The sequence below is a fragment of the Phyllostomus discolor genome, chromosome 12 (assembly GCF_004126475.2).
Source record: "Phyllostomus discolor isolate MPI-MPIP mPhyDis1 chromosome 12, mPhyDis1.pri.v3, whole genome shotgun sequence".
NCBI classification, from domain to species: Eukaryota; Metazoa; Chordata; class Mammalia; order Chiroptera; family Phyllostomidae; genus Phyllostomus; species Phyllostomus discolor.
The window spans coordinates 77716210-77740330 of NC_040914.2; the positions used below are offsets into that span (position 1 = coordinate 77716210).

At 47.1% G+C, this 24121-nt stretch overlaps 2 protein-coding genes across 15 annotated transcripts in view; one reads left to right on the top strand and one right to left on the bottom strand.

Annotated features, from left to right (window-relative positions):
• The window catches only part of ANKRD27 (ankyrin repeat domain 27), a 57283-nt gene extending 40883 nt beyond the window's left edge, over positions 1 to 16400 (bottom strand). For 2 of the 14 annotated variants that reach the window (XM_036012415.1, XM_036012416.1), the window contains exons 1-3: positions 13570 to 13960; positions 6872 to 7003; positions 1165 to 1275 (exon numbers count right to left, since the gene is read on the bottom strand). In XM_036012415.1, coding sequence (XP_035868308.1) covers positions 1165 to 1275; positions 6872 to 7003; positions 13570 to 13701 — 375 coding nt within the window. In that variant the 5' untranslated portion in view covers positions 13702 to 13960. Of the gene's footprint in view, positions 1 to 1164; positions 1276 to 6558; positions 6638 to 6871; positions 7004 to 13060; positions 13487 to 13569; positions 13966 to 16245 lie in introns of those variants that run through there. The other 12 variants (XM_036012417.1, XM_028534756.2, XM_036012414.1 and 9 more) reach the window with 10 other exon arrangements.
• Positions 16401 to 16617: 217 nt separating this feature from the next.
• Positions 16618 to 19536, top strand: LOC114488309 (regulator of G protein signaling 9 binding protein). The gene has a single exon (XM_036012427.1). The coding sequence runs from the start codon at positions 17433 to 17435 to the stop codon at positions 18138 to 18140; it is 708 nt and encodes a 235-aa protein (XP_035868320.1). The 5' UTR covers positions 16618 to 17432; the 3' UTR covers positions 18141 to 19536.
• Positions 19537 to 24121: the final 4585 nt, after the last annotated feature.

The window sequence follows — 24121 nt, forward strand, 5'->3', positions numbered from 1 at the left end:
CATCCCTCCCTCGTCTTCCCCACACAGGGCCCATGAGCCCCGGCTGCAGGGCTGGAGAGGCCACACTGTACCAACCCTGGTGAGAAGGGTAATGTGGCCCTCTCCCCTGACCATGGGAGACCATGGACAGTCCTGACCAGGAATGGAAACTCCCTCTGTCAGGACCTACCGGTGGCCACTTAAACAAATAAGAAAATGCATATCTCGAAGTTAACATTGACAACGAGATAGACTGACATCACGTGTCTCCTGGCAGGAAACACTGAGAAAGATAACACACCCTTCGGGGACATTCTTCCCAAACTGTGTAACTGCCAATCTAATCACGAGGGAGCATCTGAGAACCGGCATTGAGGTACAGGCCACAAAGCAAACCAAACATGTCCATGTCATTAAAGACAGGGACAGACTGAGGGACTCGCCCAAATGGAAGAGAACTAAAAAGGTGCTCTGCAACCCTGCACCTGTAAGGACAGTGCCGAGCAGTGAGCACATGCTGGGTGGGAACAGTGCATCAGAGGGCAGCACTCCATCAATGTTAAACTTCCTGAGCGTGGCCTCTGCCCTGTGGTGGTGCAGGGAGCACAGACTGAATTGTTTTGGAGGAAAGGAACATGGTGTCTGAAACTTTTTCTGAAAAAGTTTCAGAAAAAGTAATAATCATGTGTAAGACAAATAGGGCCAAAATATTAACAGGTGACCAATCTAGGGAAAGGGTATGTAAGGGTTTTTCGTACTTTATTGAACTTTCTGTACGGTTGAGATTATTTCAAAGCAAAGTTTTAAAAAAATTAAAAACTCATCCCTAATCTCCAATTTGTGGCCAAGAAACCAATGAGCTTTCAATGTCAGCGGGATGAAACAGCTTACTCTGACAGAATCGCAAGGAGGAGGTATGTCAGGGACAGCCCAGCGTAGTGGCAGGGCCAGGTGGGCTGAGGGGATGAGCCCAGGCCCTCCCTCCTCACTCTCAGGCCACTGCCTGACACTCCCATCTCCTCTCCCCTCAGAGGCAGCGGCCCTCCAGCCCCATTCCACAGCGCTGCAGTGCATGTCACAACCATCGTTAACAGATACGAAAGGGTGACAAGCAGGATTCTCTCCTGTCCACCCCACCCGAACACTGCGTGAGCAGCCATGGCTGACCCACAAAGAAATGAATACCTTTCCATTTAAGGTCTGAAAGTGTTCTTCCACTGGTCTCAAAACATAGGACTCAAACTGACAGGTAGACTGAACACTGCTTGTCAGGCTTCCTTTGCAGGGTACTAAGACCTGGAAAAAAAATTAGGGTGAATACTAGAGAGATGTTTCATTTACAGCTTCAGTAGAACAGGATGTACCAAGAAACATTCCAGCTGGAACTGCTGTGGGGACCCACTGGCAGAGAGAACACCTAGGGTCACTTGCTACAACGGCAGCACTTGATGCCAGCTGACTTAATTTATTGTCATTGTGATGGAGCCCAGGCAGAGGGAGCCAGCCTAAGTCCCCTTCCACCTGAGGCCTGCAGACAGGGGCTCGCTCCCGTCCCTCCCCACAGCCAGACAAGTGGCCCACTCAGCCCTCAACAGGCTCAGGAATAATTCCAGGTAAAGAGAGGGTAGTCTGGAAAGCACAGAAAAGTGAAACTAAAAGTCACATGGCCCTACCACCTAAATGATACACACTGCACATGAAGACAGTTTCCTTCCTATCTTCTATGTATTTAAAAAAAAGATCAGACCTGGCCCGCAACCCAGACAGGTACCCTGACCAGGAATTGAACTGGAGACCTTTAGGTTTACAAAACAACATTCAACCCACTAAGCCACACCAGTCAGGGCTCTATGCTTGTCTTTAAGCCTAGTTGTGATCATAGTTTGTAACACAAGCTGCAGAAACTCAGTTTCCTATTACAGGCTGTCACCTCCGCCAGAGATGTCTCAGGGGCCAGATTCTCTCTTTGTGGCAGGTGCAATCTGAAACCTGAATTTTTGTTCTGACAGTGGCCACCTCACTAACCAGACACCAGCTTCTCAGTTCAATGCAGCAACAGGAGGGGGCTCGACTCAGCACTGCCTACTGCCCTGGCATGTGGATCTGTGCTTGGCTCAGGGACTCACATTGAAGAGGACTCTCAGACTCCAGTGTCCCTGGAAGGAAGGTGACCAAAGGCAGCTGAGTCCCTCAGAGCCCTGTCTTTTAAAGCAGCCCAGCACGAAGCAGAGGCTCCTGCACTGTTCCCACCATGCAGGAGAGGACTCTGAGGCTCAAAGGAGGTAGGTGACTTGTCCAGGGTCACACAGTCAGTGAGGGGCAGAGCCGTGATTCACACTCCTGCCCCTTCGTATCTTGCTGCCTCCTGGAAGAACAGCCCAGCATCTGCTGAAGCCCTGTGGGTAGCTGTCATCAGGAGCTTCCTCAGGCAGCTTAGAAAGAGCAGTGCAGCCTGTCTCCCCACAGACAGACATACCCACTCCCCACAGCAGGAAAGGGAGGCACTTATTGAAGAGCTCAACCCTCCCTGAGAAGTGGCCTTGCCCTGCCTCAGAAAATCAAGACTGAATGAGATCAAGATCTAGATGTAACTACCATATTTTTCAGACTATAACTCGCACCCCCCATCCAAGCAATAATGGTTGTTAATGCTGCTGTGGAGTTCTGTTTACATTTACATTGGTGAAATATTATGTTATTTCTGTTATTAAATACTTTACCACATTTTTTGCTTTAAAAAATTTCCCCCCATTTTCCTCCCCTAAAACTTAGGTGAGTCTTATAGTCTGAAAACTATGGTACCAATTTCAGGAACTACAGAGAGCAGAGGATCAGGTAACACACCACCACAGGCCTGAAGTTGTCTAAAGTCAGAATGCAGGATAAGTGACCTTCATGAACTGTAAAGAAAGAAAGAAAATGAAAAGAAAAAGTTAAAAAGAAACTTAAGATTGCACATTAACTATGTGCAGTTTAACTCAAAAAAGTCAGAAGAAAAAGAGAGACCATTCTCTTTCTTTTAATTTAAGAAATTAAATGTAAATAAAAGTAAAACTTAAGGAAAGAAAAGGGAGGCCCCCAGGTATGAGCCTGAACTGAGAAACAACCTCGAGGTGCCTGGGAGGCCTCACCGCAGCAGCGCAGGCACGAGGGTCTGGGGGTGCCTGACGCCAAGCCCAGAGGGGACAAGAGGCAGTCCTATGAGAGGAAGGGCCTCTGAGCACCAGGGACTTCTGAGGTGCTTGTGTCAACTCCACCCCAAGGGTGGTCAGGTTCTATCTGCCTGTTTTGAAAGCTGTCTCCTCCTCCCTAACTCACAGAGTGTGACCAGGCCCTGTTGCAATGTTTCCTCATTTCCCAACTCATGGCTGGGAGTATAGAAGGTGCCCAATCAGGGTTTGTGGAGTAAACAGAGGGCAGTCCAATTTTAGGGACCCCGCCTCCCAGCTTTCAGGCAGACAAAATGCCCGGAGCATTTCATTGCGAACAAAAGCTGGTGGCTGGCTCTTGATGGCTCCATCCATCTCCATCAGTCCCCAGTCCTGCTGAAGGGTTGGGGGAGGGGCGGGGTGCAGTGCAGGGTAGGCATAAGCTCCGAAGCTGCTCAAAGGAGGGGGTGGGTCAAGTACCTTAGGGGCTCTCATGAGACGGAGCTCCAGGCTACTTCTGGAATAGACATCATGGAGTAGGCCTTAATTTGGGGACCTGCTCATTTCAAAGCTTAACAGGAAACCTTTTTAGTATAGCTCCTTCATAAAGAAATTGAAAAAGAACAGTAATTAAAGAGAAGACAATAGAATGAAGGCAAGAATCAGCGTAGTGACCCCCACTCCAGGGGTCCCTCCTAACTCCTCCCCAGGCTGAGTTAGGCACTCCAAGGGCCCCCAGGCCGACTTCTGTGCTGACACTCGCTCCCCTGCCCTTCACACGACCTGCTTCTGGAACTTCCTGATGGCGTGCCATGTTCCCCACTTATCCGAGTAACCCTGCAGAACCAGCACAGGGCCTGGCACATACCACATACTCAAAAAATGTTTGCTGGCTGGATCTATACTAAATAAATCCTGAGATCGGGAATATGGCCATCAGTGCTGCTAGCTGTCTAGGTATTTCACTCGGCAGTCAGTTCTATGGAGCTTATGACAGGCTGCTAGGTTCCCAGACTGGCTTTCAAAATCCTACCTATCTGTAATTAAAGGACCATTATGAAAGGTCCATACTGAATCTCCTGTTATAATTTTTGGTTTTCCTAGAGGCAAACAGACCCATCCCCAATCTACCTTGGAAACCCAGAGGATCCTCCAACCACCCCCCACCCCTCATAGACAAGAGCCCCAGGGGTACAGCAGGCCTGTGAGCTTGCTCAGAAGCGGTCACAGTGCATACTTAGCTGGATGATTGTAAGAAAAGGGGTGGCTATTAGAAGCAGCGTGTGTGTCTCACAGGCCTGTCCCGGGAAACAGGGAACATGAGGTAAAGAGCTTCCACTGCCTGGGACAAAGAGCAAGATGATGGCAGGAGAAGCCTGCCTGGACATGGAGGCATCCCTGTGAAAGGAAGGCTTGCACGGAAGTAAGACTTGAGGAGGGGCTACAGCAGGTTGGGGAAGCAGCCAAGCTGCACCCTCAGCTGCCATATACACTTTACTGAGCACGAGGTGGCCCGCCAGCTGGGCTTACAGGGAGAGGTATGAGGGGCAGTTACCTGTAGGGGACACATGTGTTTAAAAGTGGGGATTTCACATTTTTTATAGCCCAATACAGGTCTCATCCCCAGGGTCAATTCAAGGGCAGCCAGATTTGGCTCAGTGGCCAAGTCCCATGGAAAGAAATTTAGTATTCACCAGCTGAGGCCACGTGGACCCTTTAGAGGTGGCAGAAAGGCTGAGTGCTCTTCTAAAGGTGACTGGAATATTCTACTTTTTCATTCAACCAACAGACATGGATGGAGCACTGTTATGAACTAGACAGGGATGAGCCAGGGTTCCGGTCACACGGCCGATGTGGGCAGGAGCTAGCTGACAGTATCTGACAGGTCGGAGCAGGACAACTCCGGCCTGCCCCTGCCCAGTGTGCACCCCAAGCAGCTCCTTATGAGTCTCACGTCTTTCAGGAGGGGCTGAGTCAGCGGCCCAGGGAACCACTGGGAACCTGGGGCGGCAGAGTTTAAGAAGATTCTCCAATTCCTCAGTGTACCTGAGAGGAAAGCGACCAAGAGGCCAAAGTTCCTATTTAAAATTCCCCTTTTGCTGATGTGAGCTCAATTGTGACTCTATTACTTGCAGCTAGAAAAGTACCTACTGGGTGACAAGGAACTGGGCTAGTGCTGGCCACACAGAGGTGAGCAAGACAGGTCCCACAGAGCTTACTGAGAAATAACAGCATTCCGCAGTGAGGCATTTTTAAAAAGCATGAGAAAGTCACATATGTTATCTAGACAGTATCTAAAAAATATCCTAGAACAAAGATGGAAGGAAATATTTCCCAAATTAGGTCAAGTGCCCCCAGTTAACATGACTGCTTTGCATCCTGTACTTTTTCTCTGTGACACTCACCACAACTATAATTCATATATATTTGCCCATATATATTTTGCTGAATCCTCAGCATTAAACATTAGCCTTGCCTAGAGTAGCATTTTTTTATTGTAAAGATTTTATTTATTTATTTTTAGAGAGGGGAAGGCAGGGAGAAAGAGAGGGAGAGAAATGTCAGTGTGTAGTTGCCTCTTGTGTGCCCCCTACTGGGAACCAGGCCCACAACCCAGGCATGTGCCCTGATTGGGAATCAAACCTTTGGTTCACTGGCTGGTGCTCAATCCACTGAGCCACACCAGCCAGGGCTAGAGTAGCATTTAGTAAATAGTATGAAATAATAGATAACAATGAATGTCTTCAGTGAGCCTTTATGAGATTTTAACTTTCTTCTTAGGCAACATTCATCTTCTCCAATTGTTTTTATAATGAACTTTATGACTTCTAAAATCCAGGGTAAAAAAGTTCTGGGAAAAATGTATGTAACACAAAACCAATCATAAAGCTCAGAAGGGACTTTGAGAAATCAGGCTTCTGATGGCATAGGTATAGACCCGATGGGATGAAAGTCAGTTCTAATTTTCCAGAACCTGGAAAATTGAGAACCTGACATCACTGGGCTAAACTGACTTCTCTTTGGTTCAGATCTGAGGCCTCCTGACACACCTGAGTAAAGTCACACCCATGGCAAGAAAAGCAAGAACACAGGAGGAGAAGAGGATGGCACACAGAAAAAAGGCAGAAGGCTCCTTGAGCAGAGGCCGGCACGGAGGCGCCCACAGTGTCCTGATGTGTTGTGGGAGACAACCTCAGAACTGGACAGGCCCGTCGTGTAGGGCTGCCTTCTGGCCAGGCAGCACCGGCCCCACCTGTGGGCTGCTGTTTCTCTCGCACACTTCCCTCACTCCTGTTACCTGGCTGCTCAGGAAGGCTTCTGAGGTTGTGGCCTCTATTATAAAAGTTCTTTCGCCATAGTTCTCTCCCTTAGGACATGTCTTTGAAGTGACATGTGAATGTTCTCTTATTGTACAGGAATGAGCACCCACCTGACACACCAGGACTTGTGAGGCTCTGAGGGGGAATCTGGTTTCTGCCCTCAGAAGCCCTCGTGGTCAACACGGAAACAAAAGAAACAGGTGAACACGGTGAGACCTGTGTCAACACAGGCTGAGGGTTCAGAGAGGAGTACACCCTGGGCTGGCCCTTATTCACACACCACACACAGTCTGGGGCTTGCTGCACGGAGCGGGTTTGGAGCTCCCTCCAAATTTAACCAAGGGTTACTGTATTTCTGGCCTTGGCAGCGCTGCGTGGTCCACACCTAGTGGGAAGGATGACCCTCAGGACCGATGCACTTACCACGCCATGGATCTGGGCCGCCTTGCTGCACAAGTCAGGACGCCACTTTTGGAGAGCCAGATAGAAAGGATTTTTCTGAAGATCTTCATCATAAAGAGCCATATGGACTTCAGATGGGGCAAAGTGAGGCTCCTGGGACAAGGGAGGAAAAAGGCAGCGAATGACCACTTTCAGATTTATATAACACATGCAAGTCTCGACCTGGCAATTTCTAAAGATCTCGCCTCCAGCAGGAAATATCTAAGATAGCCCATCAATTCTAGAATGACTGTATTTTTACTGGTTAAATGTGTAAATTATGTTCAGAAAATGACTCCAGGGCAATGCAAATGTAAAAATGACTTTTTAGAACATCCTACAATGACAAAAATTATGACACTTTAAAGAATTTAAAGTATTTTTTTTTTTAAAGATTTTTTATTTATTTATTTATTTTTAGGGAGGGAAGGGAGGGAGAAAGAGAGAGAGAGAGAGAGAGGGAGGGAGAGAGAGAGAAACATCAATGTGCGGTTGCTGGGGGTTATGGCCTGCAACCCAGAAATGTACCCTGGCTGGGAATCGAACCTGGGACACTTTGGTTCCCAGCCCGCACTCAATCCACTGAGCTACGCCAGCCAGGGCTGAATTTAAAGTATTTTTAATGAAATATTTGAAGTATATAGAAAAGTAAAAACAATGTAAACTACCACCCAGAATTACCAACTCTTAACACCTTTACCATGTTTGCTTCAGATTTTCTTTTTCTTTTTTTAAAAATGTGTTTATTGATTTTAGAGAGAGAGGATGGGAGAAACATTGACTGCCTGCTTTCCCCAAGTGCCCCAACCAGGGATCAAAACCCACAGCCCAGGCACGTGCCCTGACTGGGAACTGAACCCCCAACTTTTTTTTAATACTCACCCCAAGGACTTTTTTTTTATTATTCACCTTGAGGACATTTTTTTCCATTGCTTTTAGAGAGAGTGGAAGGAAGAGAGGAAAGTACAGAGAGAAATATCGATGTAAGAGAGAAGTATTGATTGGTTGCCTCCTGTGTGCACCTGGAGCAGGGACCAGCGCCCAAACTGGGGACCGTATGCATCCTTGGGCTATGGGACATTGCTCCCACTGAGCCACAAAGGCTAAGGCAAACCCCCAACTATTTAGTGTACAGGATGACACTCCAACCCAGCCACCCCAGCCAGGGTGCCTCAGATTTTCTTTTAAAAAAGACATCAGAGTAGATTGGAACTCCCGTTGAACCTGCCCTGATCCCATTTCTCCTCCCTTTCCAGAGGCAACCATGATCCTGGAGTTGCAGTATATCCTTCTTGCTCTCATTACTATTTCTTTAATACTTATGTATTCATAAATAATCTTTTATGTGGTTCAAAATCTACATAAATTGTATCACACTATAAGTATGTGGAACATGTCCTTTTCAATCAACATTGTGTTTGCAAGTCCTATTCATGCTGATCCATATAGCTCTCATTCATCCACTGACTTCTGTAAACATGACACAATTTATCTAATATTGTACATTTAAGTTGCTTCCATATTTCCAGTATTACACACCATGCTGGAATGAACACTCTATACTGGAGCACGTACCTAGGAATGTCCCTAGGAGGCGCTGCCTGGTGCATCCGCCTGCTGACAGATGCTGACAATGCTGGGTTGCCTTCTATCTCCTTGGAAAGCACACAAGCACCCCCCTGCCTCGAACTGCATTCTAGTCAACACTTCTCAGTGTTGTCGCATTACCTTGTTTCTATCAGTCTGTGGATATACATAGTATCTCACTGTTTTTATATTTTCATTTCTCTAATGAAGTAGAACATCATTTCATGTTCCATAAATTACCTCATCGTGTCTTTTGCCCATTTTTCTAATGCATTGTTAGTTTTTTTCTCATGGTTTATAGTTCTTTATATATCTGGTTACTAAAAGATGTTGCAAATATATTTTCCCAGTCTGCAACTTATCTTTCCATTTTTTCAATGGGTGTTTTCAGAAACTGAAGTGTCTGATTTTAATGTAGTTGAACTTGTCAAACTTTGCCTTAATGGTCAGGACTATTTGGATTTTAGGGGATCCTATGATTTCTGAAGTGACTTAACCATTCTCCCAGTGAGACAGTGGTATCTACTTCCCTACCCCTTGAATCTTAGCCTGCCCGTGATTTGCTTTAACCAACCGATAGACAGTACTGATGCTGTAACTTTTTAAAAAAAACTTACTCTCCATTGTACTTCATTCCATTACCATTTAGTTCCCTTATGCCCTCCTCCCCCTAGCAATCTCCACACTGTTGTCCATGTCCATGAGTCCTTTTTCCATTTTGCTCAATCCCTCCACCCCCAACCTCCTTCCACCCAGCTGTCATCCTGTTCTCCATCTATGAATCTGTCCCCATTTTCCTTATAAGTTCAGTTTATTCATTAGATTCCACATATGAGTGAAATCATATGGTATTTGTCTTTCTCTGACTGGCTTCTTTCACTTGGCATAATGTTCTCCAGGTCCATCCCTGCTGTCACAGATGCTCTGTGATTTCTGAGTGCTGGACTCAACAGGCCTTGCAGATTCCCCTCTCATTCTTGTGGTGCCCTGAGACTGCCATACTATGAAGAAGCCCATGGGATGAAAGACCATCAGAGGAGCAGCCCAGGTGCCCCAGAGAGCACTGCCACGGCCGCCAGCTGAATGCAGCCATGTGAGTGAGCCCAGGTGAGACCAACAGAAGAACCATTTGCCACTCCACAGAACAGCAGAGGGAATAAGCTGTGGCAGTTTTAAGCCACTAATTTTTGGTAGGTTTGTTATGTAGCAAAGGCTATAACTGAAACTGTATCCTTTCCAACATGAAGACCATAAAAAAGTACCTACAATTTCTAAGAATCTTAAAAAATTTCATTTTTAGGTTGTCAATTCATTGTTATTTATATATATGTTATAAATAAGACATCTGCCATGGCTAGTGTGGCTCAGTAGATGGAGAATAGGCCTGCGAACCAAAAGGTCACTGGTTTGATTCCCAGCCAGGGCACATGCCTGGGTTGCAGGCCAGGTCTCCACTTGGGCAGCATGTGAGAAGCAACAGATCAATGTTTCTCTCACACATTGATGTTTCTCTTCCTTTTTCTCCCTCCCTTCTCCTTTCTCTAAAAAAATAAAAATAAATAAAATCTTTAAAAGAAAAAGGGGGAATTAATTTTTTAAAAGATTTTTATTTATTTTTAGACAGAGGGGAAGGGAGAAAGAGAGGGAGAGAAACATAAATGTGTGGTTGCCTCTTGCACACCCCCCAGTGGGAAACTGGCCCACAACCCAGGCCTGTGCCCTGACTAGGAATCAACCAGCAACCCTTTGGTTCACAGGCCAGCACTCAATCCACTGAACCACACCAGTCAGGGCCAATTTTAAAGTTACTAATGACATATTTTACATTTTTACTCCTAGTAAGTCCTCAAAATCTGCAGTGTATTTTACATTCATAGTAGCCACATTTCAAGTGCTTGATAGCCACATGTGGCTAGTGGCTAGTATAATGGACAGAGCAGGGCCACATTATTTTATATGACTATAGCTTCAAAGTCTGCCTTGATATGTCATAGAGAAAGCCCTCCTGCTCTTGTTCTCCAAAATTGTCTGGTTATTCTCAATTCTTTGCAGTGTCACATGAATTAGAGCCAGCTTATTGATTCCATGAAAAATCCTGTTGGGATTTTTATTGAAACTGTACAGAATTCATGGACCAGAGAGTTAACATCTTTTTAATAATCCTACCACCTATGAACAGGATTATCTTTCCTGTTCATATGGTATATCTTTCCATGCACATCTTCTTTTATATCCAATTAAATTATCTCTCTAAAGACCATATATGACCTTTATTAGACATTAATATATATTCTGCATAGATTTGCACCTGTTGTGAACAGGGCCTCCATTGCCTCAATCTCTTCCTCTTACCACAGACATGTCAGTGCGGTTTTACTGAGCTCTCAGAGAGGAATACGAGAAACGGGCACAGAGGAGTCAGAGGTCTAGCCACATCACTGCCCCTCTCCAAGCCTCTATCTCATACTGCGTACCAATGGACCACCTCTCACTGGTAGTCCACAGGGTCCCTTCATGAGGATTAGAAATGTGTACAGTCTTGTACCAGGGCACATGGTTTGGTAAGCAGCACATAGGCTACATATCAGCCCCAGTTTGCCAATGGATCCCCTCCCCTGGGCAGGGCACCTGTACAATAAATAACCTGCACATTATACACAATAGCTGTATTGTTAACCATTGACATTTTCCTTTAAACACCTACTCTCTTTTATAATTTTTTTAAAAAAGAATTCTTACTACACCTTGGCCAGTGTGGCTCAGTTGGTTGAGCATTGTCCTGTAAACCAAAAGGCTACAGGTTTGATTCCCAGTCAGGACACATGCCCAAGCTGCAGTTCAGTCCCGGTATGAGGTGCATAGGAGAGGCAACCCATCGATGTTTCTCTCCCTCCCCCTCCCTTCCCCTCTCTCTAAAATCAATAATCATATCCTTACATAAGGATAAAAAAAATCTTATTACTACTTAAGTGAAAAGAAAAACCCCTATCAATTCCCATAAAGAGAATAAAATCTTAAAAACAATGACATTATTTAAAACCTTGCTAGATACTATTGCTTGACAAAGGTTCTGAGCTTCAGCCTGTGGCCTCTTCATTAGAAAGAGAAAATTAGTAACTATTAAGGAGCATCAAGTAAACTTACCCTTGATATAATCAGATGAATGAAATATGAGTGAACACTGAATTACTTTCTTACTATGTACCAATATTACAATATGCTTCCTTGGGAAAACACCACAATAGCATGCATATTATGAATTCTAGCTCTTGTAGTTAATGATAAAAATAGCAGCCCTTTGAGAACATCCTTGGATCAGGCACTGTGGTAGCTTCTATACATCCTCATCCCATTTTAATGCTCCTAACAACTATGGGTAACTACCAATATCCAATGGTCACAACAGCTATGGGTATCATTAGCGCATGCCGCAGATGAGGAAACTGAAGCTCTGTTGGCCAACTCGACGTTACACAGATGTCAGAATTTATTCTAACACCCACCCCTTTAACAACCACTGCACCTCATGTAAAATAAATATGCCCAGACTAGGGCTTATCTCATGAGCCATGGATGCAAGGATTCCTCACTTCATTTCCTCCAAAGGAAAAGTCCCCCTGACAGACAGACAGCCACATAGGCCCCACATGGAACCCCCTCAGTCTGATACAGCCAGAGCTGCCGTGGCTGCAGCTTTGGAGGACTGCCTGAAGGAGGCCCTTGAGCTCCCTGAAAATCCACTCCGGGAGAAGAGCCTACAGTGAAAACTGGCCACATATAATCCCTTCCCAGACCCCGGAGATAGTTCTGTAACAATTTAGGTATTTGAATTGTTGAATTCAATTATTACCAGAGTCCAGATAGTCCTTTTATGAGACCCTAGCAGAACAACTGAATCATGTAATTTTGCTGGGACAGAGTCACAAGAAAACAAAATTCTTCCAGGTTCCTGACACAGATGGCAGACTGTGCACAGTTGTGCACTCTATGTGGCAGAGTGCAAAAGTAAAGATGCCTTGGACAAAAGCCACATGAGAAACAGGATATGATAAGGTTAGACTAAAGCTCTGCAGGGAGACTCCTTTTGCTCTTTGGATGAGATGGTGTTCTTTGGCAGAACACCAACACCTCTGGCCCTGAGATGAAGGTGACATGGGCTGGCTTTGATGGACAAACTAATAACCTGGCTTTTAGGCAAGGATTGTGCACCAGAAGAGTAAAATCAACCCAGAACAAAGCTGGGAAAAGTGAGGACCAAATAGAGATGGGAATAGCAGGGAGGGGCTTAGGGGCAAGAAGTGGCAGGGTCAGGGGTATCCTGGCAGGGACCAGAGCAAGGCCAAAGGTTCAGGAGGCAGGAAAAGGTACTTGTGGGCATAAAAAACCCAAGGAAACTTTTTTTGACTAAATGAGAAGATGAATCCAGGGAAATAATAAGAATCCAAACAGAGCAGGTCAGAGAGGGGCAGCAAGGTATGAAGAGGCGCCTAAGGCCACATCAAAACATTCAGTTCAAATGCATAAACTGTGTAAACATATAAGAGACTTAGCAAGTATTGCTGGTGAATGGGATGGAGTTTACTCTTTCTCAGTCTCGTGTCATCTGCTTTCTCTTGGACATCAGTCCTCCTGGTTGCAGAGATTAAGCCCTCTGCCCAGGAGTAGGGAATCAAAGAGCTCTGTCTCATACTGTTCTTAACTTTTCTGTCCTAGAGTTAAAAGCATGTAATAATCACATACAGTCTGGTGCATACAGAGTTGAATTCTTATCTAGGGGTAAATGCTTAAAAATAATATTTAATACCCTAACAAGTTTACTTGCAAGAATTAGTTTTCTATTTTAAAATATCATGCAAAATAAACTGGCTTTTCCCATGTAAAACTAAAAAGATGAGTGACTCCTCTTATAAAACTCCCTTAAAAAATTGCACACCTGTCTAAGCTCAAATAATGGGATCATTTACAGAAAATCTAGTAAAGTTAGTCAGAGATCAATACCCCTATACATGAATTATCTAGAGTTACTCTGTGACCTGGACAGATAGGCAAGGCCTCAAACCAGTACCAGGTACTTCAGGAGGCGATGTGCTCACTTGTGGTTTTGTGGTCTTCAACCGTTTTGCCAGCCTGGATGACTCTAGCTGGTCAGGGACCAGGTGGTGACAGCATGCTCCCTGGCTCAGCAGAATCCAGCACAGGAAAGTCTGCGCCTTCCAGAGGTGCATTCCCTGCTGACATCTCACTACTGCGGCTGTTCCTACCCTTCCAGGGACTGGACCCAAGACCTTGACCAGGCATATTTTCTGACTGATGAGCACTATTCTCTGGCTAACTTAATTTGTGATTCAGAAGGAAAAGGCAAAACTTTATATTTTTGTACAATACCAAAGGGAAGTAATTTGATGATATAATATATGGTGTCATGGTCACTTGTGTCCTTCTGGCCTATAATGTCTATGGATCTCATACATATGTTTTTCAAGGCTCCTCATCAAAGGACCCAGCTTGCACCTGGCCATCTGGCTCACAGTAGGCATGTAGTCACTGTTCTGCCATTTGAATAAAATAATGGTGGGGTGTTAGAGGAAACTCAAGCTCCCAGGAAGAGGCCATCTCTAACTGAAGCTGGAAATCTACTACACATATCCAGCAGAAGGTGAGAGGCTGGCCCCACACAGTCATGTAGGCATTGACTAAAAGACAGAAACAGTGTCCTCAGAACTGGCTAACCACAGTGACAGCTTGACTGTGGAGGGCCACAGAGGGGAGAGAAGGCCATGGCTGGAAAAGAGTGTGACCACCGAGGCAGCAGGAAAGTTTGGAGGGGCACAACTGTTGCACAGAACGCCACTCCACTGCCCTGCTCCTGGAGTTGCAGGTGTAACCACAGCACCCACCTCCCTGCCAACCTTGGGCAGAAAGGCAGGGGCTCCAAGGGACACTTCTCAGTGTCTCTCAGATATGGAAGCAACCTCAGGACAAACCAGGTCTGGATTCTTCAGGTGAAAATCCTTTCTAGGTCAGGTATCCACAATCATAGGGTCACATCCCTCTTAATCCTCTAGAAGATAAAGTGACTGAACACCCACCTAATCCTGGAAGTTCATAAACAGGGGCAAAGCCCAGAGCTAACAGTGCACAGACATGTGAATAGCAAAGACCTGGCAGCTGCCCACAATCCAAGAGCCAGGAAGAGGCACAATCAGGACCCGACCGCAGGCCCTATGCAGATACAACTGCTCACTCCCCAAGCAACACTGCCCTGTAGGATCACTTCAGGTAACAAACCAAGGTCAGGGAGCTCACCCAAAGTGTCTACCTGACTTCACAGCCCTGGCTACTTTCTTGCCATTAGGACTTAGAAGAATCTGTCCCTGCTCCCATACTACACTTCTCCCTTGGAAGCCTACAGGCTCTGCTTCCTGATGTCACTTAAACCTGTTCACCCACAAAGTGATCTTTCCAACACTGAAGTCTGTGCAGGATTCCTCAATGACTTTGTCTTCACTCCCTACTAAAAGAACTCTCACTTCTAGCCTCCCATTCACCTCTGCAGCCTCATCTCCCTCTGCTGTCAGTACAGCTCTCAAAAGAGATGGGTTCTCCCTTCTTCTACCATTTTGTCCTAAAAACGATTCTTCCTCTGTTAAGGCACCCATTTGATAGGTAGGTGGCTGAAACCCTCCACCGCAAAGAATGGCCAAGGCCCAGAGAACCTGAGCCCTCGCCACAAATGGCCACTGAATCAGTGCATTAAAGGACAGACTGCTGAATGACAGCAAGCGCTGAGGCCCAGCCCTCTAGACCCTCCAAAATGCCAACACCAGGACCAGACAGGTGTCCTAGAAAAGCTAATATCCACTGCTCTTTTCTAGCGCTAATGCGATGGTGCATTACTTAAAATAGGAGCCTCTTTACAGGAATCCCATAAACTTGGAAAATCGCAGCTGGCTATATAAATTAGTACTCCCTCCAGTTTAGTCTACCCCTCATTTCTTGAACAGCCTAAATCCTCAATGAAAACTTGACACTTGCCCCCGGCCCAGCGAGGGCCCCAAACGTCCAGGTCCACAGTACCTCGAGGCCGCCAGAGGGGCACAGCCTGGCTCTAACGCCTCTTGGGCAGTCCATTTCCAAAGAAAGGAACTGAACATGCCCACAGTCCGGAATATCTCTTGGTCCTTAAGAGTTTTCCTGGAGTAATCTTTACCCAGTAGGACGAGGAAGACACCGCCCCTCGAGAGGCCGGCTGGCAGGCAGGGATTCCCTTCTTCCTTTAAGCCTTCATCACCCTCTTCCCGGGGACCACAAGAGCCCGGCCTGAGGCGCTGGACCTACAGCCTCCCCTCCCACCCTCACGGCCAGGCTGCCCGCAAACCTCGGAGGCCACTCAGCCCAGGAGCGACGGTCCCGCCCACTGCCCCCAACTCTTAACTCTGAAGACCCTGGACCCGCTGGACCGGTCCTGGAACCGCGGGGGTCAAAGTGCGCATTCTTCCCCACCCCACCCGGGAAAGAAAAGGCAGAAAGAGTCTAGCTGCAGATAGGACCCGGAGAGCGCGGGCGGGGCGGTCCATCCGGCCAGGGGCCGGGCCTTGGCGGTCGCCCGGGGGTTACCATCCCAGTCAGGGGCGCCGTGGGACGCCAGCGGTGGAGAGGAAAGAGCACCTCCCCTTCCCGCTCCGGGCCTCGCCCGGCCTCTGGGCCCCGAGGCGCAGCCGTCCGGAGGGGAGGGAGGCGCGGGAGCAGACAGGAGAGAGGACACTTACTTAAAGGGCTACATAGTTCCACTCTCTGCCTTTCCCGGAGCGGCGGCGACAACTCCCTGGCCCTGGGACCTAGCCTCAGGACCCACCACCCCAGCGGGCGGCCCCACTCCACCATCCACTCTCTTACTCCACGGTTGGGCGGAGAAGCACCTCAAAGCCCCGAGTCAGCCCAATAAGCGGCCGCCCTTACCCAGAGTGACGTGCGCACAGAGCAATCATTAAGTCCTCCTAGCCGTGGGAGGGGCTCAGGAGGCACACAGCGCTTCCTACTCAGGTTGGACGAGCCCAGAGCTGTCGACTGCGCGTGCCCGGGACGAGAGAGGGCGGGGCCGAGAGCATCTCTGACACTAGGGAAGGGGTGCAAGTCTGGTCTCTGGGAAGCCGACTGGACGGAGATGGGGAGACCCTGGAGCCATGCTGCCCCATGGCTCGCTCTTTACTGCTAACTTTGGAGTATGGAGGTGCCCAGGTCTACGAAGTACACCAGTCCCGTCGCGGGCAGAGGATGGGAGTCATTGTCCCTAGGTTCTAGTCCCCTCACTTGCATGGATGTCGAGTGGCCTAAGCCTCCGGCCATTTCTTTACCAGGGCATCAGTTTTCCCATTCGTAAAATCGAGGGTTAGGTCTGCTGAGCGCTACTATTCCAGAACTGCAATGGGGTGCAGAGGAGGGGGCGATGGGGACCTACACGTGACCTCCCTACGCTGGGCCCCGCCTATCCCTTGTCCATGGGATGCAAGCGCCCCACGAGGACGCGCGGGAGTGGGTGGATCCTTTAGAAGCATGACCCGACCGCCCTTGGCAGCGGCTAAGGCGGAGCGCGCAGTTCGCGGGCTAGTCCTGGCAACCTCACCAGAGGAGGATGGGGACCGCAACCCTGGCTTCGCACGGGGCCACCGTGAAGGCCAGGGCGGTGCAGAGACTTAGCGTGTGACTGGGAGGATGGACGACAGGACGGGAGACAGCTAACGGGGTTCCCTCTCCACTCCCGGTCCTCGGAGGCTCACATCGCAGGTCCCGAGTGGGCTCCGACGACAGCACTGCAGCGCGGAACTAATCTTGGGCCAAGATGAGAATGCCAGCGGCCCAACCCGGGGCCGTGGTCAGAACTGGCCGCATTCTGCCGCGCTGAGGGCGTGAGGCTGAGAGGGGCGCAGGCAACCAGGTTGTGCTTGAGCTCACTGACATGGTGAGGGAGGAGTGCAAGGCGCTGCTGGACGCGCTCAACAAGGCGACCGCATGCTACCACCACCTGGTGCTGACCGTCGGCGGCTCGGCGGACTCGCAGAACCTGCGCGAGGAGCTGCAGAAGACGCGCCAGAAGGCGCAGGAGCTGGCGGTGGCTACCGGATCCCTCCTGACGACCGCGCTGCGAGACAAGCACCTGGACGCGGAGGAGCGCTCCGAGTTCCAGCGCCTCTGGGTAGCCTTCTCTGGCTGCCTGGAACTGCTGGAAGCTGACATGCAGCGAGCGCTGACGCTGGGCACCGCCTTCCCACTGCATGCCCCACGGCGGCCGCTGGTGCGCACTGGTGTGTCCGGCCGCTCTGCTAGCGTAGCGGCGCGCGCCCTGAGCGTCCGCAGCCTGCGGCACGACGCGGAGCCGGACTTCGACGTGGAAGATCTGCGCAAGCTGGAGCGGGAGATCCTTCAGGTGGGCAAGATGATCCACGACATGGAGATGAAAGTCAACGTGCCCCGCTGGACAGTGCAAGCCCGGCAGGCGGCGGGTGCCGAGCTTCTGTCCAGTGCTGGCGCCTCCACGGCCGGCTTTCTGTCCGTAGAAGAGCGCACAGGGCGGTGCGACCTGAGCAAAGCCCTGGCTGCCACAGTTTTCAGCGCCGTGCTGCTGGCGGCTATAGCCCTGGCGGTGTGCGTGGCGAAGCTGAGCTGACTGACACCCGACGGCCCCCGCCTTCACCACTGCTCCTTCCCCAGAGACACTCCTTTCCCAGAATGACCTCTACCACCAGGACTCAGGATGGGAGTGGAATCTGGCGTGGTTAAGAGGAGCGGTCCTAAAATTCTGTGTATGTAGGTGTACACGCGTGTTTCAAGCACACATCTGCCATCAGAACGTAGTTCCCTCTGTCTGGACGGGGAGGAGTTAATTGTGTGTGGGCTGGCAGGGCATTACGGCTAACGTCCGCAGGAGCTTTATCGCTTTATCCCCTATTAATAGAAAACCGTCCACAGTGACCCTAGATTCCTCTGAGTTAATGGGTTACCGCCTGTGCTGCTGGGCGTGTTTATACTGAGTCCGGGCTTGGTGCCACCATCCCTGCTGCCGACTCCTACTCTTTGCATGGGGCAGTTTGAAAAAGGGGTTGATGAAATCAAGTGTGGAACTGTTTTGCGGGAACAAGGTGGGGGAGGGTTCTTCTGAATGAGAGGCAGATTGCAACAAGATATAAAAGCAGGGGTTTTGTTTGTTTTTGTTTTACCTTAATCCTTTGGGGCCTAAATTTAGGAGAGTGCAAATAGAAGTTCATGCAAAGTGCTTTCTCCATGGCTCACGATTGTGCTTCTTGACAGAGCTTACCCATTAGTCACCAAAATAAGAAGAGGTTTGGGGTGGTGCCCTCCTTGGCAGGGTCTGATTCTGCTTAGGAAACCAGAGAGGGGCCCTAGAACCTGCCTTCAGGGGACTGAAGCCACTGCACACACTGCCTATTTAAAAGGGCTCTCTGCCAGCCTGGGAGCGGTGCGAGCTTTGGGAAGGGCTGCATGATTTAGGCAGGGACTTTCTCCGCTTTGTCTTATTTTTGTTCCAGAGCTAGACCAGAGTTTCTGATCCTTCTTTTGGGGGAGGGCTAGGGAATCCTCTTCGGAGCCCTTAATCTTACCTATCCCTCGGAATTTGCTTGGCTGCCAGTAGGAGGGCTAGCTTTGAAAGGAGCCTCACTGCTCTCTGACCCCAACACTGCCCCCTGATGGAAGTATAGTGGCATCACTGTCACACAGAGGTTTTGAGCCAATTAGCCAAGTCTGGGTTAGACTGTTAGACTGTTAGACTTTTAACTTGGAATGTAAGAACCGTTTTAAAAATAACAATCATTTTAAAGAAAAATCGCATAACCACATTGTGTACTATCAAAGCTGTTTTTTTCCCTAAAAGACATTTGGCCACGAATATATGTGCGAATGAGTCAAACATAGCAGTCTTAAATACTTTGGTTACTAAATATACATCTGCATCTATTTTTAAAATTGATCTTGAAGGCAGAAGGTCATAGCAAAAACTACCAAAACCATAAGTGTAGACGACAGAAGTGGTCATTGCTTTAAATTTTAAAAAAAATTTATTGATTGATTTTAGAGAGGGGAAGCAAGAGAGAAACATCAACTTGTCGTTCCACTTATTTATGCATTCATTGGTTGCTTCTGTATGTGCCCTGACAGGAGATCAAACCCCCAACCTTGGCATACTGAGATGATGCTCTCTGATCAACTGAGCTACCTGGCCAGGGTGGACCTTGCTTCTTTTGTCTACAAATAAGGAAATGTAGAAAACACCCTGAGTCTCAGGCTGGAATTTTCTTGATCAGGGCTGCCACCTCCTATCTGTTGCAGAGAGTGCATCTGTTGAGAAAAAAGATGCATTTAATTCCCTAAAGGTAATAATTTGGAATAAAACTCAGAGGCTTTGGTTTGGCTGAAAACTGACAAGAATTTTTTTTTCTTTTTTACCTCAGAAGTGAGTAAAGGTGCCAGGAGGAGTGAATTTGCAGCTTTTCACAAGGGCAGCTTGGAGGGGCAAAGGGCAGAAGCACATAGCAGCAGGAGTGCTGGCCAGGCACTCAGCCGTGGGCTGAGGGCGTACTTCCAGCCCCACCCTGCCCCACCGGCTCCCACTCCTCCTCAGCACACAGGTTCCAGGAATTTAGAATGTGAGATGTTTGCAATGAGTCTGTGATAATGGTTTGAAAAGACTCACAAGGTCTTAGGCTGATTATAAGTTTTACGATAATTAAAAGGAGCTCCTCCCTCATCCAATCTGGGTGAATCTGATAGCAACCAACATTAAATTCTTTTGTACTTGATGGCCAGGGTACCTTCAGAGATGGCACAGAAAGTTTTCCAACTCCCCTATGCCCCTTCCAGTATATATACAACATGACATGGAACCTCTGTCACTCCCCCCAAAGTCTTGTCTCAGGGAAGAGGAACCTGGGGTATCTTTTTGACCCAGTATTGGTAAATATCCCTAAAAACCAATCCCTGAATAGATTCTCCTTTTTCTAGCACTGTGGCTCTCTGTTCTTTCTAATTAAATTTATTGATTTTAGAGAAAGGGGGAAAAGCAGAGATAAAAACACCAATTTGTTGTTCCACTTATTTAGGCATTCATCGGTATGTGCCCTAACTGGGGATGGGACCCACAACTTTGGTGTTTTGGGATGATGATCTAAGCAACTGAGCGACCCAGCCAGGGCCTCTGTTCTTATCAAGGTGTTTTGTTCATGGAAAAAAAAAATGTTCAGGCCCCAGCTGGTTAGCTCAGTTATTTAGAACATCCAGATATGTCAAGGTTGTGGGTTTGATCTCTAGTCAGGGCACATAGAGGAGTCAACCAATGAATGCATAAATAAGTGGAACAACAAATTGTTCCTCTGTCTGTCTGTCTCTCCCCGCTCTCTCTCCCACATACTCTCTCTCTCTCTCTCCCCCAAATCAATAAATTTTAAAAAAGGGAAAACAAAAATTTCAGCAGAACCTGCTAAAGAAACAGCTAGCCCACTAGAAGTTGTGTATGTAATCCATAGGGAGCAGTCCGGACAGTTTTCTTTGCTGTTGCTCCTTCTCCCCACCTAGGCAGACCCTTGGGCATTTACGTATACGTGTAGTCAGATGTGCACCTGATTCCCAGAGTCCTCTGCTCGCTGACATTAGTGGTAAGATGCTGCAACAAGAGGCTGAATTACAATAAACACATTTATCCTGTAGATGTGTTTTGCCATTAAGGGGCACGTACGAGGTCAGGGCCACTTAATTTGGAGGTTCGGATCCTCCGACAATAAAAACCCAAGTCAAAGGTCAATAACTAAGCACTTTATTAAGCAAGAGCAAAGCAAAAGCAAGAATCAAGATCATACATCACCAGACGGGAATTCACCAACACCGTAGATGCTGGGAATCCCAGAGACAACATTTGGGATCCGACTGAGAAAGTGCTGAGCAAAGCATCATTCTCTCGGGTGAGGTTCCAAAGTTTCACTTTGGGGGCTATGGTTAAATATGATTTAAACAAAAGTGGCTGCACGCCAAGGACCTTGTGTGACTTGACTAATCAACAGGTCCCTCTGGAAGATGGGCCAGTTCTCCCCGGGAGAGAGCACACCTATATTTTATTCTTACAGTAAAGGTCATGGGCTCAGGCATAAACAGGGAGGATTCTCAATGTCCCTTTAACACATCACTTGTTACCCTAAACAACTCTGAGTTTGAATTTTTAAAAATATTTTTGTGAGTATGTTTATTAAATCTGGGGACAGTGAAACAAGGAAGGGCTTAGGGCAGAGGAAGCAACAGGAGAGCCTGGGCTGGGCTGCCTGAGCTCACTGGGGAGTCAGGAAATAGGGGCTGTGCAGACAGATTCATAGGGTTAGCTGAGGACAAGCTGCTGCTGCCCATCGCTCCCCTGGGTGCAAATCTCGTGGGGTTCCTTGGAGTTTAGCAGATGCACACCTGAGAGGGAAGAAAGGCATGGGCGTCCTCAAGGGAGGGAGAGCATGCCTGAAAAATTTAAACATTAGTAATATTTGGCATTATTTGTTGTTATAACATTGTCTAATAGAACTTTCACTCTATGATGCAAGCAAATCACTTTCTGAGTGAGCAACAGCCTGCTCTCTCTAGCTTTCTGCTCTCATTTCTATACATAATTCAAGAAATTGCTTTCTGGTAGAAGCCTCACTTAATTTAGGTGTTTGATATCAGTTACTAATTTTCTAAAAAAACACATTTGGTATGATCTTATACCATGATACAAGTGATAGAAAAAAAAAGAAACAAAAGTTCAACATGTTTAATATAGGATATAAATGAAGAGGTCAATGTTGAAGTCTATGGCAGAGAACATCCACTTCCCCAAATTGAAGGTATAAGTTAAAGGTGAAGTTAAGTACATGTAGAGAGAAAACACCCCTGGCTTCTCTTCTGGGGACAACAGCGCTGCTTTATGTGCCACTGGGAAGACAAGCGCTTGAAATGTCAAGACTCTTATCATGGGAACTTTGAACCATTGCTATTAGTTAAAAGAAAAAATGTTTGTATGAGAAAAAATGCCTACTGGCAATTTTTTATGTGCTCTAAGAGCTTATGCTTTTAAATGTCATAAGGGAAAATATTTTTGGTAAATAAAAGGAGAGCATAAACTTCACGATTTACCTAAGGTTTACAGTAAGCTTCATTATGGGATGTGTGATGTTGAATGACTAAAAAGTAGTTCTGCTTGAAGAGAGTTCTGGTTTGCATGCGGATTCTGATGATGCTGCGTTTTTCTTTTCAGTGTGCACATGGGTATGTTTTTAGTTACTTGGTTGCTTTCCAGAATGTAGTTCTCTGTTCTGTACTGAGTGCTTGTAAGGGTGCGAGCCTCAGAGTGTAAGTCTTTGCGTCAGAGACACAAAGTGCTGCAGGACTGGCCTCTGTGTTCTTTTAGTTCAGGCCTCCTCCGAGGCATGACCAGCTGCAACGGGCAGGGGCTCTGCCTCCCTCTCCAAGTACCTCGGACAAGTCACTGACCTCCCTGTGCCTCACTTGCCTCATTTGTGAATCGGGGGTTCCTTGCTAACTCAAGGTCCCTTCCAGAGCTTAAAACATTTAACAGAATGCAGGTAAACAAGAAAGGGTTATTTTGTTTGTTTTTTTTTGGATGTTGTTTGTTTTGGTGAACACTGAAATGGAATCTTACAGTTTGTTGGTTATTGTCTAAAATTGGTCTGTTGGTAAAACTGCAAGTGAATTTTAAAAATCTGAATGAACTAAGCATACTGTGATTTTAGTCCACATCAGAATAGTGGATGGACTTAGAAGCAAATTTGTGTAAATGCTACTTATTTATAGTACTTACATTAGATTAGGAATTTACATTCAGACCCTAAGTCTAAGTCCAAGAAAGCCTAGTATTTAACAGCTTGTTGTACCCAGGAGGTGGACCACCTGAACTGATTCTGGGGAATTACAGATGTGAACACCTGTCCTTTGTCATAGAGGCTGGGAGAATCCTGTTCTGTAAGTCACCTGGTGCCCTCAGCACTGTGACCATATTTGCTGGCTGTCTGCTGTCCGGGAATGTCCGGGAATGGCTGTCATCAGATCTAAAGTGGAATGAAGAGCTTTGTGTCTACTGTTCGAATGATGCTTCTAACTAAAATGTTTATTAATAAGCAAAAAATTAAAAATAACACATAGCCTTTACAACTTTGTTGAAAAAGCCACCCTCAAATGATTCAGCTTTCAACTATTGTGATTTTTTAAAAACTTATTTTTAAAAAAAAAGATCTTATTTATTTATTTTTAGACAGAGGGGGAGGGAGGGAGAGAGAGAGAAACATCAGCATGTGGTTGCCTTTATATGCCCCCTACTGGGGACCTGAGCTACAACCCAGGCATGTGCCCTGAACTGGGAATAGCACCAGCGACCCTTTGGTTTGCAGGCTGGTACTCAATCCACTTAGCCACACCAGCCAGGGCTTAAAAAATATTCATTATCTTCTTTATGCACATTTGAATTGAAGAGAATGTCCTGATCAACATATTTACCCTTCACAGATTTCATTACACAAAGAGGTGTTCAGAAATACTTCAACATTATAAATTTCCGAGTGCTGTTCTACAATGTGATTATACTCACCTTCTTTTTTTTGGCTA